This window comes from Oncorhynchus masou, chromosome 25 (assembly GCF_036934945.1).
Source record: "Oncorhynchus masou masou isolate Uvic2021 chromosome 25, UVic_Omas_1.1, whole genome shotgun sequence".
In the NCBI taxonomy this organism is placed as follows: domain Eukaryota; kingdom Metazoa; phylum Chordata; class Actinopteri; order Salmoniformes; family Salmonidae; genus Oncorhynchus; species Oncorhynchus masou.
Window position 1 is genome coordinate 10,712,546 of NC_088236.1, and position 22,616 is coordinate 10,735,161.

Sequence of the window (22,616 nt, forward strand, 5' to 3'; positions counted from 1 at the left end):
GGGGAGGGAGAGGGAAAGAGAGAGGAGAAAGAGATAGAGGATAGAGAGAGGGAGGAAGAGAGAGGGGAGCGAGAGAGAGAGGGAGAAACAGAGAGAAGGGAGAAAGACAGAGAGAGTGGGACAGAGGGTGGAAGAGAGAGAGAGTGAGTGAGAAACAGAGAGATTAGATATAAACATATCGTATTCACTGTGTTCACTTCACCAGGAAGAATTTGTACACCAGTGGAAACCTGATTGGTTGTCCCAAGAAGAAGGCCCATCACCAGTCCCCTAGCTGTGTTGGAATCAGATAGAGGTGGAGGAGTTACTGAATGTTGAGTTCTGCCTCTCTATAACATGTCCTGAGTGACTTCACACTGCATGCACTTCTGTACTATACTGTACTATAGAAACTCTGAAGATCTGACAAAGTCATGATAAAATGGCTGACATACAGTATTGAGTATGACACATGATACTATCCATGACTCATAACAATTGAAGAGGTTTGTCTCCAGATCAGTGTGGCTATGTATCCTACAACTAGATAGATCAGATTAAGATTATTCCAGATCAGTGTGGCTATGTATCCTACAACTAGATAGATCAGATTAAGATTATTCCAGATCAGTGTGGCTATGTATCCTACAACTAGATAGATCAGATTAAGATTATTCCAGATCGGTGTGGCTATGTATCCTACAACTAGATAGATCAGATTAAGATTATTCCAGATCAGTGTGGCTATGTATCCTACAACTAGGTAGATCAGATTAAGATTATTCCAGATCGGTGTGGCTATGTATCCTACAACTAGATAGATCAGATTAAGATTATTCCATATCTGTGTGGCTATGTATCCTACAACTAGATAGATCAGATTAAGATTATTCCAGATCAGTGTGGCTATGTATCCTACAACTAGATAGATCAGATTAAGATTATTCCAGATCAGTGTGGCTATGTATCCCTACAACTAGATAGATCAGATTAAGATTATTCCAGATCAGTGTGTCTATGTATCCTACAACTAGATAGATCAGATTAAGATTATTCCAGATCAGTGTGGCTATGTATCCTACAACTAGATGGATACATCATATCTTGTGCCCTGAGTTGTTCCTTACCACGTAACACTAACCAGGAAAAACTCCAGGCCTTTTGTTATAACCCAAAACTCTAGCCCAGAGCTTTTCCTGGTCAAAACTCAAGGCACCAGACTATTGCCCCATTGATCTAAGGCGTTGCCATTAGCTACAGCGTCGTAGTGTATTCAGTCTCACTCCATTACCAAATATATTTATTCACATCTCATTTTTGGCCAATTAAAAAGTGATTTGAGTGAATGTGATAGTGACCATGGCGATGTTTCCCTGGGACGGGCCATTAAATCTCTATTAATTACATTAGAGTTAGAATCATTCAGACAGACTGTAGCTGTAACGCAGTAGGGAAGAACTGTGGAGGGGAAAGAGTGATGACTGGTCCTCATCAGGGAAAAAGAGAGAGAGAGCGGATGGGGAGGGAGATGAAAGAGAGGGAGAATGTAGGGAAAGAGACCATAAGACGAGAGAGTGAAGGAGTGATAACATGAGAAAGAGAGAGATAGAGGGAGGGAGAGAGAGTGAGAGAAAAGACAGAGAGAGAAAAGCAAGAGAGAGAGAAAGCGAGAGAGAGAGAAAGCGAGAGAGAGAGAGAAAGCGAGAGAGAGAGAGAGAGAGAGAGAGAGAGAGAGAGAGAGAGAGAGAGAGAAAGAGAGAGAGAGAAAGAAAGAAAGAGAGAAAGAGAGAGAGAGAGAGAAAAAAGAGAGAGAGAAAAGAGAGAGAGAAAAGAGAGAGAGAAACGAGAGAGAGAGAAAAGAGAGAGAGAGAAGTGAGAGAGAAGGGAGAGAGGGAGAAAAGAGAGAGAGAGAGAGAAGGGAGAGAGAGAAGGGAGAGAGAGGGAGAGAGGGAGGGAGAGAGAGAAGGGAGAGAGAGGGAGAGAGGGAGGGAGAGGTGAGGGTGTTACTGTGAATGGTGGTGTTGCATCTGAAAGTGCATGATCCGGCTGCATTAACAGTCCTCATGAGCAGCTCCTGTAAAGGACTATTGACAGACAGCCCGACAGACAGACAGGCAGACAGCCCAACAGACAGTCAGCCCAACAGACAGACAGCCTGACAGACAGCCCGACAGACAGTCAGCCCAACAGACAGACAGCCCAACAAACAGCCTGACAGATAGACAGCCCAACAGACAGACAGCCCGACAGAGATGGCTAGACAGACAAAACAGACAGCTAGACAGACAGGCAGACAACTAGACAGACAGGAAAAGAGCTAGACAGACAGGCAGACAGTCCGACAGAAAGGACGGAGGCTAGACAGACAAGTAGATGACAGGACAGACAGACAGACAGGCAGACAGTACGACAGAAAGGAAGGAGGTTAGACAGACAAGTAGATGACAGGACAGACAGACAGGCAGACAGTACGACAGAAAGGAAGGAGGTTAGACAGACAAGTAGATGACAGGACAGACAGACAGGCAGACAGTACGACAGAAAGGAAGGAGGTTAGACAGACAAGTAGATGACAGGACAGACAGACAGGCAGACAGCAGGGCGGCTAAACATACAAACAGACAGCTCGACAGACAGGCAGACAGCCTGACAGACCAACGGCTAGACAATCAACCCAACAAGCAGACAACCTGACAGACAGACAGACGGCTGGATAGACAGACAGACTGGCTGGCAGACAGACGACAGAAAGACAGTCTGACAGACAGATGGATAGACAGACAGGCAGACAGCTGGACAGAAAGAGAGCTGGACAGACAGAAGGCTGGACAGACAGACAAACAGACACAGATGGCTAGCTAGACAGACAGACAGACAAAGTCCGACAGACCGACCCGACAAACATCCCGACAGACAGATGTGCCTCTCACAACAAAAAGTTGTGTATTTCTAGCAGGAGAGCCTCACGTAGCATTAACTGGTGGTATTAAAATAACAGAGAGGTGAATGGGTTTATTGACAGGTGAATTGAAACATGGAAACATGAAATTAACATGTCAAAGCTTGTGCACTGTGGTTGGTTTAACTGGTGTGTTTGGTGATTTGTACTGAACAGAGCAGTCTGGTTTTGTCTCCTTTTGTCTAGACAGATAAATATTGTTGCCCTTTTATAATGGCAACAGGCCACACATCTTTCTGCTGTGTTGGCACACTGCGGTATTTCACCTAACAGATATGGCAGTTTATTCATGTTTAATTTGTTTTCAAATTCTTTGTGGATCTGTGTGATCTGTGGGAAATATGTCTCTAATATGGTCATTTGGCAGGAGGTTAGGAAGTGCAGCTCAGTTTCCACCTCATTTTGTGGGCAGTGTGAACATAGCCTGTTTTCTCTTGAGTGAAAGGTCTGCCTACGGCGGCCTTTCTCAATAGCAAGTCTAGGATAATTGAGTCTGTACATAGTCAAGGATTTTGTTAAGTTTGGGTCAGTCACAGTGGTCAGGTATTCTGTCACTGTGTACTCTCTGTTTTGGGCCAAATAGCATTCTAGTTTGCTCCAATTTGTGGTTGATTCTTTCCAGTGTCAAATAGTTATTTTTTTGTTTTCTCATGATTTGGTTGGGTCTAATTGTGTTGCTGTCCTGGGGATCTGTGGGGTCTGTTTGTGTGTGTGAACAGTCCCAGAAATAGCTGGCTGAAGGGACTCTTCTCTAGGATGCTCTCTCTGTAAGTGAGGACTTTGTGGTGAAATGTGTGGGCATCTCTTCCATTTTGTGAATTAGTGCTTGGTGAGCTGACCCCAGACCTCACAACCATAAAGGGCAATGGGTCTATAACTTATTCAAGTATTTTTAGTCAGATCCTATTCCTATGTCAAGTTTTATGTTCCCTTTGATGGCCTAGAAGGCTAGACAGACGGCTAGACAATCAACCCAACAAACAGACTGACAAACAGACCGTCGGCTGGGTAGACAGACCGACAGAAAGACAGGTTGACAGGCAGCCTGACAGTGTTCCTGTTCTTCTCTGTTCAAATCTTCAACTGCCCTTCCATTCCCTGTCTTCAGCCTATAGGGGCCTTCAGCCACACACTACTTCCTGGTAATCGGCCTATCCGCGCTTGATATACTGTGACAGTTGACAGGCAAGGAGGTCAGGTCTGTTTTCCTGGGCTGGACTGAGATCAGTCTATCACAGCCACAATGACAGGAATAGACCATGTATGATTAGCCCTGAAAATAACACACTGTGGTTATGGTAATGTGATGCTGTACGTTGAACAAACAATATACAGTAGGTTGAGACAAAAACACTGACACTAATTCACTCAAATCCGGTAGTATTCAACTCCTTTTAAACACGGAAGGAAGAATGTGAATATGTTGTTGCTATGGTTATTATGATGCAGTAATCTTGTCTTGGTTTTTCATGCAACTTCCAGTATTTGGAATTGAATAGTAGTCAAGTTACTACCCTTTCTCTAAGTTGTTGCAGGTTTTTACTAATGACAGAATATGGTGTATTCAGTATTAAAGCTATTTTTATTTTTACCTTTATTTAACTCGGCAAGTCAGTTAAGAACAAATTCTTAATTTCAACTAGTCCAACTCTCTAACCACTAGGCTACCCTGCCGCCTCTATGGGAAGAATAACAATTCACTTTAAGTGGTACAAAGCTAAGATGTATTTGTTCTGTATCTACTTTTAAGTACAATTAAATGTACAGTAAAATATTTGTAGTAAATGTAAAGTAAAAATAAAATATGCGTTCCATTGGCATTATTCAACCTATTGTACTTAATAAATCACACAGTACAAAATAGATAGTGATTAAAATACTTTATTAGTTTTAGGAAAGTGTAAAAAATAAAGAAAAGTATAATAGCAAAAAGTAAGTGCAAAGTGTAAAAGCTTGACAACTTGTAGTAGTGTAGCAGTGTTGTGGCATGGTTCATTTTGACAGCTTAAAGGCAACGTTACTGTAGTGTGAGTCTGTCTTGGGTGGACCTTCATCTAAAAGTATGACATTTAATCTGGAAGAGAGAAGACAAAAAGGATTTCTCTTTTGTAGGCTACGATTGAGGAAATCTCTTTTTGTGGTCAACACTGTATATTCTGTTTAACTTCCTAGTATGAGTTAGTAAAGTACTTAGGCTAGTAAATAGTGTACTTGGGCTAGTAAATAGTGTACTTGGGCTAGTAAATAGTGTACTTGGGCTAGTAAATAGTGTACTTGGGCTAGTAAATAGTGTACTTGGGCTAGTAAATAGTGTACTTAGGCTAGTAATGTAAACTAAGATTGGACTGGGTGACCTCTGTGACATGGCAGTGACAATACCTCATTTCGTGTCCCTTTTCATTTTTAACCCCTTAAAAGCCAGATATTTTTTTTACCTCAACAGGGCCGTGGCCTGATTGGTGGCTGTCTACTCTCGAGGAATGTTTAAATAATGTCATTGGATACTTTTGAAATTTGTTTTCTACTGACGACTAATATAGAGTATCTTCACACTCCTAAACTGATCTGGATCAGCTGTAATATGTTTCCTATTTGACCCTATTCATGCTTATGAAACACCCAGTGTTGAGTCAAAGAATGGTTGGTTTTCATGCTCATGATGACTGTTTAGTGTTGCCAATGAGACTTGGCAACCCAATGAGACTTGGCAACACTAATCTGTACTGTATAGTGTAGTGTTGTCACGATACCAGAATTTTGACTTCAATACCGATACCAGGTTAAGTATCATGATACTCGACACCAAAACAATATGATACCGAAATGATACTCGATTCCAGAACGATACTCGATACCGAAACGATACTCGATACCAGAACAACACTCGATACCAGAATGATACTCGATACCAGAACAACACTCGATACCAGAATGATACTCGATACCAGAACAATACTTGATACCGAAATGATACACGATACCAAAACGATACTTGATACCAGAACAACACTCAATACCGAAACAATACTCGATAGCAGAACAATACTCGTTACCAGAACGATACGACACTGAAACGATACTCCATACCAGAACAACACTTGACACCAAACGATGCTCGATACCAGAACAATACTCGATACCAGAACGATACTCGATACCAGAATGATACTCGATACCAGAACAATACTTGACACCAAACGATGCTCGATACCAGAACAATACTCGATACCAGAACAACACTTGATACCGAATCGATACTCGATACCAGAACAATACTCGATACCAGAACGATACGACACCAGAACAATACTCGATACCGAAAAAAGACTTGACACCAAAAGATACTCGACACCGAAACGATACTCGACACCAAACGATACTCGATACCAGAACAATACTTGATACCGAATCGATACTCGATACCAGAACGATACGACACCAGAACAATACTCGATACCGAAAACATACTTGACACCAAACGATACTCGACACCGAAACGATACTCGACACCAAACGATACTCGATACCAGAACAACACTCGATACCGAAACGATACTCGATACCAGAACAATACTTGACACCAAACGATACTCGATACCAGAACGATACTTGACACCAAACAATACTCGATACCAGAACGATACTTGACACCAAACGATACTCGATACCAGAACGATACTTGACACCAAACGATACTCGATACCAGAACAATACTTGACACCAAACGATACTCGATACCACAACGATACTTGACACCAAACGATACTCGATACCAGAACGATACTTGACACCAAACGATACTCGATACCAGAACGATACTTGACACCAAACGATCCCACGGCAAAAAAAACAATGCATATTAGCTAAAATCAGAAAATAACCACTGTTATTAAAAACAACAACATTGAACAACATGTTAATAACTGGCAGAACAGCTGAAATAATAAAATAATAAAACATATTCTATTCTATATGCTATTTCTTTCAAAAACAAAACACCATATTAAATAACACAAGAATACCTACAATGTTCCTTAAACAAAACCATATCTGAGACTCAGAGCATACATTTTTTAAAAAAACTGTTTTAAAATGTAATTTGACACAGCAGGGTTCATTTTCGCATCTATGTTCATAATATTGGGTCAAATGACATTCAGTAGACCTATATGATGCATTATTCAATACAGATAAATAATTGTATTTATTAAATAAATTATTAGGTTTCAAAATGACATAGAACACTTTGAAGCTCATTTCAGAAACTTCAATATTGCAACAGTCTACACACCATAGCTATGCAATGGATTTTACATAGCATACTACAATTCCCATAGTGCATTTCATCTATCAGGGTGCAACGCTCCGCCCAGGGCTGATGACTGGCTACTGCGAGTAGTGATGGGAAGTTCGACTCTTTTAACTTACTTGAATCATTTTGACTCATTCAGTCAAAATAAAAACAGCTTTTGACTCATTTTGTTCATTTGAGTTGGTAATGCCCAGAGCACGCAGGACATGCTACTAGTGAACGATGAACTCAAAAGAGTCATGATTCCACAAGCCTCTCGTTCACATGTCGTTCACCATAACGGGCTTAATTGGAGTTGTTATTTTTTGACAGAGTTGTACATGTGTGCTTTAAACAACGTACATTTGCTGATTGTATATTTGTTGGTTACAAATACGATCATTTATTGGTACATTTGAAACAAGGTCGAGTTGTGGCAACAACCACACTAAGGGGGATACCTAGTCAGTTGTACAACAGAAAGGGGGATACCTAGTCAGTTGTACAACAGAAAGGAAAGGGGGATACCTAGTCAGTTGTACAACAGAAAGGAAAGGGGGGTACCTAGTCAATTGTACAACAGAAAGGAAAGGGGGGTACCTAGTCAGTTATACAACAGAAAGGAAAGGGGGGTACCTAGTCAGTTATACAACAGAAAGGAAAGGGGGGTACCTAGTCAATTGTACAACAGAAAGGAAAGGGGGGTACCTAGTCAATTGTACAACAGAAAGGAAAGGGGGGTACCTAGTCAATTGTACAACAGAAAGGAAAGGGGGGTACCTAGTCAGTTGTACAACAGAAAGGAAAGGGGGGTACCTAGTCAGTTGTTCAACAGAAAGGAAAGGGGGGTACCTAGTCAGTTGTACAACAGAAAGGAGGATACCTAGTCAGTTGTACAACAGAAAGGGGGATACCAAGTCAGTTGTACAACAGAAAGGAAAGGGGGGTAACTAGTCAATTGTACAACAGAAAGGGGGATACCTAGTCAGTTATACAACAGAAAGGAAATGGGGATACCTAGTCAGTTGTACAACAGAAAGGGGGATACCTAGTCAGTTATACAACAGAAAGGAAATGGGGATACCTAGTCAGTTGTACAACAGAAAGGGGGATACCTAGTCAGTTGTACAACAGAAAGGGGGATACCTAGTCAGTTGTACAACAGAAAGGGGGATACCTAGTCAGTTATACAACAGAAAGGGGGATACCTAGTCAGTTATACAACAGAAAGGGGGATACCTAGTCAGTTGTACAACAGAAAGGGGGATACCTAGAGTCAGTTATACAACAGAAAGGGGGATACCTAGTCAGTTGTACAACAGAAAGGAAATGGGGATACCTAGTCAGTTGTACAACAGAAAGGGGGACACCTAGTCAGTTGTACAACAGAAAGGGGGATACCTAGTCAGTTGTACAACAGAAAGGGGGATACCTAGTCAGTTGTACAACAGAAAGGGGGATACCTAGAGTCAGTTATACAACAGAAAGGGGGATACCTAGTCAGTTATACAACAGAAAGAGGGATACCTAGTCAGTTGTACAACAGAAAGGGGGATACCTAGTCAGTTATACAACAGAAAGGGGGATACCTAGTCAGTTGTACAACAGAAAGGGGGATACCTAGTCAGTTATACAACAGAAAGGGGGATACCGAGTCAGTTGTACAACTGAATGCATTCAACTGAAATGAGTCTTCCGTATTTAACCCCTCTGAATCAGAGACTAGATTGTGACTCTTGGCGGAATGTATTGTTTGACTGCTATTGGATAAGCACAATGTCGTTTGCAAACTGCAGATCCCCAAACGAGTCGTTCTCTAATTCCAGTTTGTTGAGCAGATTTGATTTGATGAAGATCCCCAATGAATGAATCGTTCGTGAACTGCACATCACGAACTGATAGCAAGCCCAGACAAAAGCAAAGTCGTCTAGCTAAATATATTGCTGTCATAGCTACGTTGTGACGACATTACTTTTGGGTTGTCATTATATTACAACGCTCACATGAATGTCATGCTGAATATATTATGTTCATGTAATCTGAATTTAGTTGCTAGTAGAATAACTTCACAATGCAAATGTTGTGTTTATGTAGTTTTGTAACCCCTTTTGTTTAGTTGTTTCAGTAGGCTGGTCCTCATCTGCTCTGTAAGCAAAGTATTCCCATAGTTCACTTCTGGAGCCAGTTTAGTCAACAAGCTGCGGGCGTGGAGGTACGATGTTTTCATGAGAACAACCTATGCTCTCGCACTTTTCAAAAGTGTCTCGCACCGTGTCAGCTTCATGTGCAAGTAGCCTGGCTAGCTTACTACTGCCCCCTCGAGAAGACAAGTAGCCTGGCTAGCTTACTACTGCCCCCTCGAGAAGACACGTAGCCTGGCTAGCTTACTACTGCCCCCTCGAGAAGACAAGTAGCCTGGCTAGCTTACTACTGCCCCCTCGAGAAGACAAGTAGCCTGGCTAGCTTACTACTGCCCCCTCGAGAAGACAAGTAGCCTGGCTAGCTTACTACTGCCCCCTCGAGAAGACAAGTAGCCTGGCTAGCTTACTACTGCCCCCTCGAGAAGACAAGTAGCCTGGCTAGCTTACTACTGCCCCCTCGAGAAGACAAGTAGCCTGGCTAGCTTACTACTGCCCCCTCGAGAAGACAAGTAGCCTGGCTAGCTTACTACTGTCCCCTCGAGAAGACAAGTAGCCTGGCTAGCTTACTACTGCCCCCTTGAGAAGACACGTAGCTTGGCTAGCTTACTACTGTCCCCTCGAGAAGACACGTAGCCTGGCTAGCTTACCACTGCCCCCTTGAGAAGACAAGTAGCCTGGCTAGCTTACTACTGCCCCCTTGAGAAGACAAGTATCCTGGCTAGCTTACTACTGCCCCCTTGAGAAGACAAGTAGCCTGGCTAGCTTACTACTGCCCCCTTGAGAAGACAAGTAGCCTGGCTAGCTTACTACTGCCCCCTCGAGAAGACAAGTAGCCTGGCTAGCTTACTACTGCCCCCTTGAGAAGACAAGTAGCCTGGCTAGCTTACTACTGCCCCCTTGAGAAGACAAGTAGCCTGGCTAGCTTACCACTGCCCCCTCGAGAAGACACGTAGCCTGGCTAGCTTACTACTGCCCCCTTGAGAAGACACGTAGCCTGGCTAGCTTACTACTGCCCCCTTGAGAAGACAAGTAGCCTGGCTAGCTTACTACTGCCCCCTTGAGAACATTCAGACAAATTACTAGACAGCCTGGATCCTCTTAATCTCTATGACACGAGACACATTTGTACAGAAGTACCAAAAGTTTTTTTTAAGTATAGTACTGAACCGTTTTTTCATGTTTTAGTATCCAAAAAGTACCGAAGTTTCGATATTTTCAGCGCAACACTAGTACAGTGATCAATGACATGTCAGTGGAGCAGAGAAAACCAACACACTCTCAACTTCTGGGACTTTCTACAGGGAATATAACCCACACAAACAACTATATTCTGTGAATACTGCTCTGCCATTGGTCAGGACAGGTGTCCGTCATCTTCTACACTCTGAATACTGCTCTGCTATAGGTCAGAACAGATGTCTGTCATCCCTATCACTCCCCAGTCAGTCACTCACCGTCAGGTTCGGAGTCAGAGTCGACGAGGGGCGGGATACGGATGAGGATCTGTCTCCGGTCTCTCTGGATGACCAGCTGGAGTTTTCCTCTAGACTTCTCAATGAGCTTCCCTGCATCGTTCAGAGACAGGTTCTCTGTTACTGTCCCATTGATCTGAAGAGAGGGAAGAGATCGGAAGCAGAGAGGAGAGTGAGGAGAGGACAGGAGAGTGAGGAGAGGAGATATAGGAGTGAAGAGGAGAGAGGAGTTATAGGAGAGAAGAGGCAAGAGAAGAGGAGAGAAGAGGAGAGAAGAGGCGAGAGGAGAGAGAGGAGAGAGAGGAGAAAAAGAGGAGAGAAGAGAGTGAGGAGAGGAGAGAGAGGAGAGAAGAGAGGAGAAAAGAGGAGAGAAGAGAGTGAGGAGAGAGTGAGGAGAGGAGAGAGAGGAGAAAAGAGAAGAGAGTGAGGAGAGGAGAGAAGAGTGGAGAAAAGAGGAGAGAAGAGAGTGAGGAGAGGAGAAAAGAAAGAGGAAAGTGAGGAGAACAGAGAAACAGAGAAAGTAGAGTATAAATCAGTGGGTAGTGATTTGACAGTTTGGGTGTGAGATGAAGAGAGGAATGGGGGGTGTGAGATGAAGAGAGGAATGGGGGGTGTGAGATGAAGAGAGGAATGGGGGGTGTGAGATGAAGAGAGGAATGGGGGTAGCGATTAAAAATTAAACATCTGGCAGCATCGTACTTTGCAGTCCTGCCTATGACGACCAATTCAATTGAAATTGAGAGTGTGTGTGTGTGTGTGAAGATGTGTGACAAGATATGTGAGTGTGAGAAAGAGATGAATTGTGTGTGTGTGTTTGTAGACCTTGAGAATGATGTCTCCCTCCTGTAAGTTTCCGTCCTTGGTAGCCAGTCCTGTACTGGTCATTTCCTTGATGAAGATCTGACTGCCCAGGCGCAGACCGTACTCTAGACAGACACAGTTAGTGACTAGCTGCAGTCACCAGGGAACATACCTCAAGCCTGACCTTAAAACCCCCCGTAACCTCTGACCTTTACAAAATTACCATTACAAAATCTAAGCAGTAAACATGCTCCCCGGGGTCCTTTATACATCATCCCTTCCTCAGGGTCGAACACTTATTGTAAAGGAACTGACATTATGATCACAACTTCTTACCTTCGTTGGGTTAGTTAATGTAGTAGACTATATCTGGTACCTTCGTTGGGTTAGTTACGGTAGTAGACTGTCTGGTACCTTCGTTGGGCTAGTTACTGTAGTAGACTGTCTGGTACCTTCGTTGGGTTAGTTACTGTAGTAGACTGTCTGGTACCTTCATTGGGTTAGTTACTGTAGTAGACTATATCTGGTACCTTCGTTGGGTTAGTTACTGTTGTAGACTATATCTGGTACCTTCGTTGGGTTAGTTACTGTAGTAGACTATGTCTGGTACCTTCGTTGGGTTAGTTACTGTAGTAGACTATGTCTGGTACCTTCGTTGGGTTAGTTACTGTAGTAGACTATGTCTGGTACATTCGTTGGGTTAGTTACTGTAGTAGACTATATCTGGTACCTTCGTTGGGTTAGTTACTGTAGTAGACTGTCTGGTACCTTCGTTGGGTTAGTTACTGTAGTAGACTATATCTGGTACCTTCGTTGGGTTAGTTACTGTAGTAGACTATATCTGGTACCTTCGTTGGGTTAGTTACTGTAGTAGACTGGCTGGTACCTTCGTTGGGTTAGTTACTGTAGTAGACTATGTCTGGTACCTTCGTTGGGTTAGTTATTGTAGTAGACTGTCTGGTACCTTCGTTGGGTTAGTTACTGTTGTAGACTATATCTGGTACCTTCGTTGGGTTAGTTACTGTAGTAGACTATATCTGGTACCTTCGTTGGGTTAGTTACTGTAGTAGACTATATCTGGTACCTTCGTTGGGTTAGTTACTGTTGTAGACTCTATCTGGTACCTTCGTTGGGTTAGTTACTGTAGTGGACTATGTCTGGTACATTCGTTGGGTTAGTTACTGTAGTAGACTATGTCTGGTACCTTCGTTGGGTTAGTTACTGTAGTAGACTATATCTGGTACCTTCATTGGGTTAGTTACTGTAGTAGACTATATCTGGTACCTTCGTTGGGTTAGTTACTGTAGTAGACTATATCTGGTACCTTCGTTGGGTTAGTACCTGTTGTAGACTATATCTGGTACCTTCGTTGGGTTAGTTAATGTAGTAGACTATGTCTGGTACCTTTGTTGGGTTAGTTAATGTAGTAGACTATATCTGGTACCTTCGTTGGGTTAGTTACTGTAGTAGACTATGTCTGGTACCTTCGTTGGGTTAGTTACTGTAGTAGACTATATCTGGTACCTTCGTTGGGTTAGTTACTGTAGTAGACTATATCTGGTACCTTCGTTGGGTTAGTTACTGTAGTTGACTATATCTGGTACCTTTGTTGGGTTAGTTACTGTAGTTGACTATATCTGGTACCTTTGTTGGGTTAGTTACTGTTGTAGACTATATCTGGTACCTTCGTTGGGTTAGTTACTGTAGTAGACTATATCTGGTACCTTCGTTGGGTTAGTTACTGTAGTAGACTATGTCTGGTACCTTCGTTGGGTTAGTTACTGTAGTAGACTGTCTGGTACCTTCGTTGGGTTAGTTACTGTTGTAGACTATATCTGGTACCTTCGTTGGGTTAGTTACTGTAGTAGACTATATCTGGTACCTTCGTTGGGTTAGTTACTGTAGTAGACTATGTCTGGTACCTTCGTTGGGTTAGTTACTGTAGTAGACTATATCTGGTACCTTCGTTGGGTTAGTTACTGTAGTAGACTATATCTGGTACCTTCGTTGGGTTAGTTACTGTAGTAGACTATGTCTGGTACCTTCGTTGGGTTAGTTAATGTAGTAGACTATGTCTGGTACCTTCGTTGGGTTAGTTAATGTAGTAGACTATGTCTGGTACCTTTGTTGGGTTAGTTACTGTTGTACACTATGTCTGGTACCTTTGTTGGGTTAGTTACTGTTGTAGACTATATCTGGTACCTTCGTTGGGTTAGTACCTGTTGTAGACTATATCTGGTACCTTCGTTGGGTTAGTTACTGTAGTAGACTATGTCTGGTACCTTCGTTGGGTCTGTTCTTGACCAGCAGGACGTTAACAGGTTTCTCCAGGGGCTCCAGGTCTCTAGCTCCTCCTCCGCCTCCTCCTCCTCTTGGGAGGTCCGGGGAGGAAGGCTCCTGGAGTTGGTCTCTACTCTTACTCTTCACCATCCTCCCTCCAGTACCTCCCACATCCCCGTACCTCCCCCCTCCACGCTCGTAACTGTCGCCCCGGCCGTAGCTCCTCCCACCTGGACTCCCTCCTCCCCCTCCTCCTCTCTCCCGGTCCGTGCTCCTCCCCCGGCTGCGTTCCCGTGGATACCGCAGCCTCTCGGGACTGGGCGGCTCCCGGTCCAAGGCCCGCCCCTTGCTGTTGTCACGGCGATGCTCGGGGCTCGGCGATGCCCTCTCCTGGCTCCTCCCCCGATTACCGCGGCTGCCGTAGTCGGGGTCCAGGTAGTTCTTGTTGTCGGGGGTGAGGTCACGAGGCTCGTGGGTGTAACCGGTCCCACCGTTGCCGCGTTGCCAGCCCCCGTCACTCTGGTTGTCATCGGCATCGTAGTAACGGGTGGTGCCGAAGTCTCGACCTTCGCCGCCGGGGGAGGGGGGGTGCTTCAGGGAGTGGAGAGCCACCTTCCGCGGTCTCTTCACCGTCTGAGGAGAAGCACACACACACACACACACACACACACACACACAGTGTTAAACTGCTCCGTGGACTGACGGTGTTAAACAGCTCAGAAGGCAGTACTGTGACTGCATGGTGCTCTAGGTGATTCACTGTCACAATGTTACAACTAGCTGCTACAATGTCTCCTGTCTGTCTGTCTGTCTGTCTGTCTGTCTGTCTGTCTGTCTGTCTGTCGTGGCTAAGCTAGCAGCTACAGCAGGATGAATGTCAAGGCTATGCCATCCCTGTGTTCATATGTTGAATAGATTGTCATATTGTCAATGTCCTTATGGCCTAACATATTCTATCATATATGGTACTCACCATCTTGACTACTTTTTAACATTTCAGCTAGCTACTAACAACATCAACACACTATGCACACTGATACTCACTATCTTGGCGATCTTCCCACATTTGCGCAACTGCTGCACAGCGAAGGAATGAGGCACGTTGTCCATGAGGATGGAGTTGACCTGGATCACACGATCTTTCTCACTGGAGGAGAGAACACAACGTAACGTTAACATGGAACAACAAAACACACATGAACGAGTACATTAGAAAGTCATCATTCCTGGAACAGCCTCGCTGCATTTCTATAGGCAGGGTAGCCTAGTGGTTAGAGCTTTGGACAAGTAACCGAAAGGTTGCAAGTTCGAATCCCCGAGCTGACATGGTACAAATCTGTCGTTCTGCCCCTGAACAGGCAGTTAACCCACTGTTCCTAGGCTGTCATTGAATTTTTAAAATTTTAAAATTTATTTTTTTACCTTTATTTAACCAGGCAAGTCAGTTAAGAACACATTCTTATTTTCAATGACGGCCTGGGAACAGTGGGTTAACTGCCTGTTCAGGGGCAGAACGACAGATTTGTACCTTGTCAGCTCCGGTTACTAGTCCAACGCTCTAACCACTCGGCTACCCTGCCGCCCCAAAAATTAAGATAAGAAAATTTGTTCTTAACTGACTTGCCTAGTAAAATAAAGGTAAAAAAAAAAAGTAGCTTCCTATCCTGGTCTCTTTTCATTCATCTGCGTAGATGAAAGTCTTTTCCCAGACGATGTCAACCATATTGATTAACCATATAGTGTTTATTTTTTATATTTTTTAGATCAGTGCAGATGAAGGACAAGAGACCAGGAAGTGACTTAACACTATTGAAATGATGAGACCCGGTGGATTCGGGTACCAGCAACCACGGTCTCCCCATAACTGACTTCCTGACATATTCGGCAAAACATCCATTAATTAATAACAGCATTAAAGTTGTGAAAAAAACTCAGTGAGGTCTAGTTAGTTGATGACGTAAGAGGAAGTGGTGTAGCATACAACAGGAGTCCGTCGGCTGGTCCACCCTGTAGGACGTCTGACACAATGATTGACATCTCTCCGTTATCCACGTTGGGGTTGTCCCGTCCCCCCGACACGGCAATACCGAACCCCATCTTGGAGTCCTAGAGGAAGGAGGGAGGAGAGAGATTTAGTGGGGGGGTTGGGCAAATAAAAATATACAGCATTGAAATGGAGAAGGAAGGTCAGACAAACAATACACTAAAATGGGTTGAAACAGTTAGCCAGACAGGTAGCCAGACAGGTAGCCAGACAGGTAGCCAGACAGGTAGAGAGAAGTGGCACTGGATGGGTTAACGGGTTGAAATGGAATGAGAGAGTAGACAGACAGGTTGACAGGTAGAGAGACAGGTAGAGAAACAGGTAACCAGGTAGAGAGACAGGTAGACAGGTAGAGAGATAGGTAACCAGGTGGAGAGACAGGTAGCCAGGTAGAGAGACAGGTAGAGAGACAGGTATCCGGGTAGAAAGACAGGTAAAGCGACAGGTAGCCAGACAGGTAGACAGGTAGAGAGACAGGTAGCCAGACAGGTAGCCAGGTAGAGAGACAGGTAAAGAGACAGGTAGCCAGGTAGAGACAGGTAGAGCGACAGGTAGCCAGACAGGTAGAGAGACAGGTAGCCAGTTAGAGAGACAGGTAGCCAGGTAGAGAGACAGGTAGAGCGACAGGTAGCCAGACAGGTAGACAGGTAGAGAGACTGGTAGAGAGACTGGTAGACAGGTAGAGAGACTGGTAGAGAGACTGGTAGACAGGTAGAGAGACTGGTAGACAGGTAGAGAGACTGGTAGACAGGTAGAGAGACTGGTAGAGAGACAGGTAGAGAGGTAGAGAGACTGGTAGACAGGTAGAGAGACAGGTAGAGAGACAGGTAGACAGGTAGAGAGACAGGTAGACAGGTAGAGAGACTGGTAGACAGGTAGAGAGACTGGTAGACAGGTAGAGAGACTGGTAGACAGGTAGACAGGTAGAGAGACAGGTAGACAGGTAGAGAGACTGGTAGAGAGACAGGTAGAGAGACTGGTAGAGAGACAGGTAGAGAGACAGGTAGACAGGTAGAGAGACAGGTAGACAGGTAGAGAGACTGGTAGAGAGACAGGTAGACAGGTAGAGAGACAGGTAGAGAGACAGGTAGACAGGTAGAGAGACAGGTAGACAGGTAGAGAGACTGGTAGACAGGTAGAGAGACTGGTAGAGAGACAGGTAGAGAGACAGGTAGACAGGTAGAGAGACTGGTAGACAGGTAGAGAGACTGGTAGAGAGACAGGTAGAGAGACTGGTAGACAGGTAGAGAGACTGGTAGACAGGTAGAGAGACTGGTAGAGAGACAGGTAGACAGGTAGAGAGACTGGTAGAGAGACTGGTAGAGAGACTGGTAGAGCGACAGGTAGCCAGACAGGTAGACAGGTAGAGAGACTGGTAGACAGGTAGAGAGACTGGTAGAGAGACAGGTAGACAGGTAGAGAGACTGGTAGAGAGACTGGTAGAGAGACTGGTAGAGCGACAGGTAGCCAGACAGGTAGACAGGTAGAGAGACTGGTAGACAGGTAGAGAGACTGGTAGACAGGTAGAGAGACTGGTAGACAGGTAGAGAGACTGGTAGAGAGACAGGTAGAGAGACTGGTAGACAGGTAGAGAGACTGGTAGAGAGACAGGTAGAGAGACTGGTAGAGAGACTGGTAGACAGGTAGAGAGACTGGTAGACAGGTAGAGAGACTGGTAGACAGGTAGAGAGACTGGTAGACAGGTAGAGAGACTGGTAGAGAGACTGGTAGAGAGACTGGTAGACAGGTAGAGAGACAGGTAGAGAGACTGGTAGAGAGACTGGTAGAGAGACAGGTAGAGAGACAGGTAGAGAGACAGGTAGAGAAGGGTAGCACTGGATGGGTTAACGGGTTGACTACAACCATATAGATGGGATGAAAATGGTTGGTGGGAGGGGGGAGTTTCCAATGTGAGTCTAATGCTCTCTTTCAACTCACAGGTACAGGAGGAGAGAGATAGAGAGAGAAAGAGATGGAGGGAGAGAGAGGGAGAAAGAGATGGAGGGAGAAAGAGAGAGAGAGAAAGAGATGGAGGGAGAAAGAGTTGGAGGGAGAAAGAGATGGAGGGAGAAAGAGATGGAGGGAGGGAGAGAGAGAGAGAGAAAGAGATGGAGATGGAGGGAAAAAGAGGGAGAGGGAAAGAGATGGAGGGAGAGAGAGAGAGAGAGAGAGAAAGAGATGGAGGGAGAAAGAGGGAGAGGGAAAGAGATGGAGGGAGAAAGAGGGAGATAGAGAGAGAAAGAGATGGAGGGAAAAAGAGGGAGAGGGAAAGAGATGGAGGGAGAGAGAAAGAGGGAGGGAGAAAGAAATGGAGGGAGAGAGAGCGAAAGAGAGAGAGAGGTAGAGAGGTAGAGAGGGAGAGAGAGAGAAAGAGAGAGAGAGCGAAAGAGAGAGAGAGAGAGTGAAAGAGAGAGAGAGAGAGAGCGAAAGAGAGAGAGAAAGAGAGAGTGAGAGAGAGAGAGAGAGAGAGAGAGAGAGTGAGAAGGCGATGAAAGAGAGAGAGATAATAGAAAGATATAGATACTCTATATTGTAGGAACTAGGGGTCCATTTTGGATGCTGACCTGATAAGGTTGATATAATTTTGATGCTATCTGAAACTGTCAGTGACATCCTCTGTCTGTCTGTCTGCCTGCCTGTCTGTCTGCCTGTCTGTCTGTCTGTCTGTCTGTCTGTCTGTCTGCCTGTCTGCCTGTCTGCCTGTCTGCCTGCCTGTCGGCATGGGAGATAAGATGGATTCGGTCACAGAGCTTCAGTAAACTACTATAGGGAGTTCACAGGCAGACACACGCAAGGATGGACACACGTGGTGAGAGCTGACACACAGTAGCTGTGGCCTAAACTGACGGCTCGGAACAGCACACTCTGACCCTCCACTACGGAGAGAGCGGAGGCTCCAGGGCAAATACATAAAAAGGGTAAAGGTCAACTCACCCTTTGTAGGTTCACAGTGTGCTGCTCCCAAACAGTCTCCTCCATTCCTGAGCTCTGTGGAGAGAAAACACTGGGTTAGTGAACACTACTATATTAACACACTGGGTTAGTGAACACTACTGTAACACACTGGGTTAGTGAACACTACTGTAACACACTGGGTTAGTGAATATTACAACACACTGGGTTAGTGAACACTATTGTAACACACTGGGTTAGTGAACACTACTATATTAAAACACTGGGTTAGTGAACACTACTATATTAACACACTGGGTTAGTGAACACTACTATATTAACACACTGGGTTAGTGAACCCTACTATATTAACACACTGGGTTAGTGAACACTACTATATTAACACACTGGGTTAGTGAACACTACTATATTAAAACACTGGGTTAGTGAACACTACTATATTAACACACTGGGTTAGTGAACACTACTATATTAACACACTGGGTTAGTGAACCCTACTATATTAACACACTGGGTTAGTGAACCCTACTATATTAACACACTGGGTTAGTGAACACTACCATATTAACACACTGGGTTAAGGAACACTACCATATTAACACACTGGGTTAGTGAATATTACAACACACTGGGTTAGTGAACACTACTATATTAACACACTGGGTTAGTGAACACTACTATATTAACACACTGGGTTAGTGAACACTACTATATTAGCACACTGGGTTAGTGAACCCTACTATATTAACACACTGGGTTAGTGAACACTACTATATTAACACACTGGGTTAGTGAACACTACCATATTAACACACTGGGTTAAGGAACACTACCATATTAACACACTGGGTTAGTGAATATTACAACACACTGGGTTAGTGAACACTACTATATTAGCACACTGGGTTAGTGAACCCTACTATATTAACACAATGGGTTAGTGAACACTACTATATTAACACACTGGGTTAGTGAACACTACTATATTAAAACACTGGGTTAGTGAACACTACTATATTAAAACACTGGGTTAGTGAACACTACTATATTAACACACTGGGTTAGTGAACACTACTATATTAACACACTGGGTTAGTGAACCCTACTATATTAACACACTGGGTTAGTGAACACTACTATATTAACACACTGGGTTAGTGAACACTACTATATTAAAACACTGGGTTAGTGAACACTACTATATTAACACACTGGGTTAGTGAACACTACTATATTAACACACTGGGTTAGTGAACCCTACTATATTAACACACTGGGTTAGTGAACCCTACTATATTAACACACTGGGTTAGTGAACACTACCATATTAACACACTGGGTTAAGGAACACTACCATATTAACACACTGGGTTAGTGAATATTACAACACACTGGGTTAGTGAACACTACTATATTAACACACTGGGTTAGTGAACACTACTATATTAACACACTGGGTTAGTGAACACTACTATATTAGCACACTGGGTTAGTGAACCCTACTATATTAACACACTGGGTTAGTGAACACTACTATATTAACACACTGGGTTAGTGAACACTACCATATTAACACACTGGGTTAAGGAACACTACCATATTAACACACTGGGTTAGTGAATATTACAACACACTGGGTTAGTGAACACTACTATATTAGCACACTGGGTTAGTGAACCCTACTATATTAACACAATGGGTTAGTGAACACTACTATATTAACACACTGGGTTAGTGAACACTACTATATTAAAACACTGGGTTAGTGAACACTACTATATTAACACACTGGGTTAGTGAACACTACTATATTAACACACTGGGTTAGTGAACCCTACTATATTAACACACTGGGTTAGTGAACCCTACTATATTAACACACTGGGTTAGTGAACACTACCATATTAACACACTGGGTTAAGGAACACTACCATATTAACACACTGGGTTAGTGAATATTACAACACACTGGGTTAGTGAACACTACTATATTAACACACTGGGTTAGTGAACACTACTATATTAACACACTGGGTTAGTGAACACTACTATATTAACACACTGGGTTAGTGAACACTACCATATTAACACACTGGGTTAGTGAACACTACTATATTAACACACTGGGTTAGTGAACACTACTATATTAACACACTGGGTTAGTGAACACTACAACACACTGAGTTAGTGAACACTACCATATTAACACACTGGGTTAGTGAACACTACCATATTAACACACTGGGTTAGTGAACACTACCATATTAACACACTGGGTTAGTGAACACTACCATATTAACACACTGGGTTAGTGAACACTACCATATTAACACACTGGGTTAGTGAATATTACAACACACTGGGTTAGTGAACACTACCATATTAACACACTGGGTTAGTGAACACTACCATATTAACACACTGGGTTAGTGAACACTACCATATTAACACACTGGGTTAGTGAACACTACTATATTAACACACTGGGTTAGTGAATATTACAACACACTGGGTTAGTGAACCCTACTATATTAACACACTGGGTTAGTGAACACTACCATATTAACACACTGGGTTAGTGAACACTACCATATTAACACACTGGGTTAGTGAACACTACTATATTAACACACTGGGTTAGTGAACACTACCATATTAACACACTGGGTTAGTGAACACTACCATATTAACACACTGGGTTAGTGAACCCTACTATATTAACACACTGGGTTAGTGAACACTACCATATTAACACACTGGGTTAAGGAACACTACCATATTAACACACTGGGTTAGTGAACACTACCATATTAACACACTGGGTACATGAAGGAAGGAATGAAGCAACAGTAAACTACAGCAACACATCACCACACTACTGCCACATTCAGATACAAAATGACCATGACGTGTATTTGCATGACAATGTATATTTTCATAAATGTCTTTCTTCCTGCAAACTGGAGAAAAAAACCCCCAATCCACGGACATTCCTGTCCCATTTTCACACGGAATGACCCACGTATACAAGCTACTGTAGACATCAGCCACAGATGGAAATGGAAATGACATGGGAAGGACACTTCTTTTCTTGTTTCTATGATAAATACATGGATGTGGAGAGGAATACACTCCATAGTTAAACTGCTACGAAACAAAATGTCAGCCTGGTCCAAAACACAGCCCCAAAAATAGGCCAATGGAATGGGAGTATCTAGTCGCAAACACACAGCGCTCCAGGATACCGTGGAAACAGACACACATCCCGATCAATAGTTTGGTCATTTACTCAGCAGGGGAGACTGACCTGCCTTTGCACAGATACACACACACATACACACACACACACACACACACACACACACACACACACACACACACACACACGCACACACGCACACACGCACACACGCACACACGCACAGAGCGTCCTCTCTGACCGTGTCTTCTACATTTAACTCCTCTGAATCAGAGAGGTGCAGGAGTGCTGCTTTAAATCAACAGCAACAGCACCCGGGGAACAGTGGGTTCACGGCCTTGTTCAGGGGCAGAATGACAGATGTTTACCTTGTCAGCTTGGGGATTCAACCCAGAAACCTTTCGGTTACTGGCCCAAGGCTCTAACCACTAGGCTACCTGCTGGTTACTGGCCCAAGGCTCTGACCACTAGGCTACCTGCTGGTTACTGGCCCAACGCTCTAACCACTAGGCTACCTGCTGGTTACTGGCCCAAGGC

At 43.9% G+C, this 22,616-nt stretch overlaps 1 protein-coding gene and 1 long non-coding RNA gene across 3 annotated transcripts in view; one reads left to right on the top strand and one right to left on the bottom strand.

Annotated features, from left to right (window-relative positions):
- LOC135513772 (uncharacterized) overlaps nucleotides 1–22,616 on the top strand; it is a 244,581-nt gene that overhangs the window by 65,884 nt on the left and 156,081 nt on the right. The gene's annotated exons all lie outside the window — the stretch shown is intronic.
- Nucleotides 1–22,616, bottom strand: part of LOC135513769 (tight junction protein ZO-2-like) — a 211,121-nt gene that overhangs the window by 45,166 nt on the left and 143,339 nt on the right. For both annotated transcript variants that reach the window (XM_064936685.1, XM_064936684.1), the window contains 6 exons: nucleotides 18,902–18,955; nucleotides 15,905–16,029; nucleotides 14,968–15,070; nucleotides 13,926–14,556; nucleotides 11,665–11,768; nucleotides 10,825–10,978 (listed from right to left, as the gene is read on the bottom strand). In XM_064936685.1, the coding sequence (XP_064792757.1) occupies nucleotides 10,825–10,978; nucleotides 11,665–11,768; nucleotides 13,926–14,556; nucleotides 14,968–15,070; nucleotides 15,905–16,029; nucleotides 18,902–18,946 (1,162 nt within the window). In that variant the 5' untranslated portion in view covers nucleotides 18,947–18,955. The remainder of the gene's footprint in view (nucleotides 1–10,824; nucleotides 10,979–11,664; nucleotides 11,769–13,925; nucleotides 14,557–14,967; nucleotides 15,071–15,904; nucleotides 16,030–18,901; nucleotides 18,956–22,616) is intronic.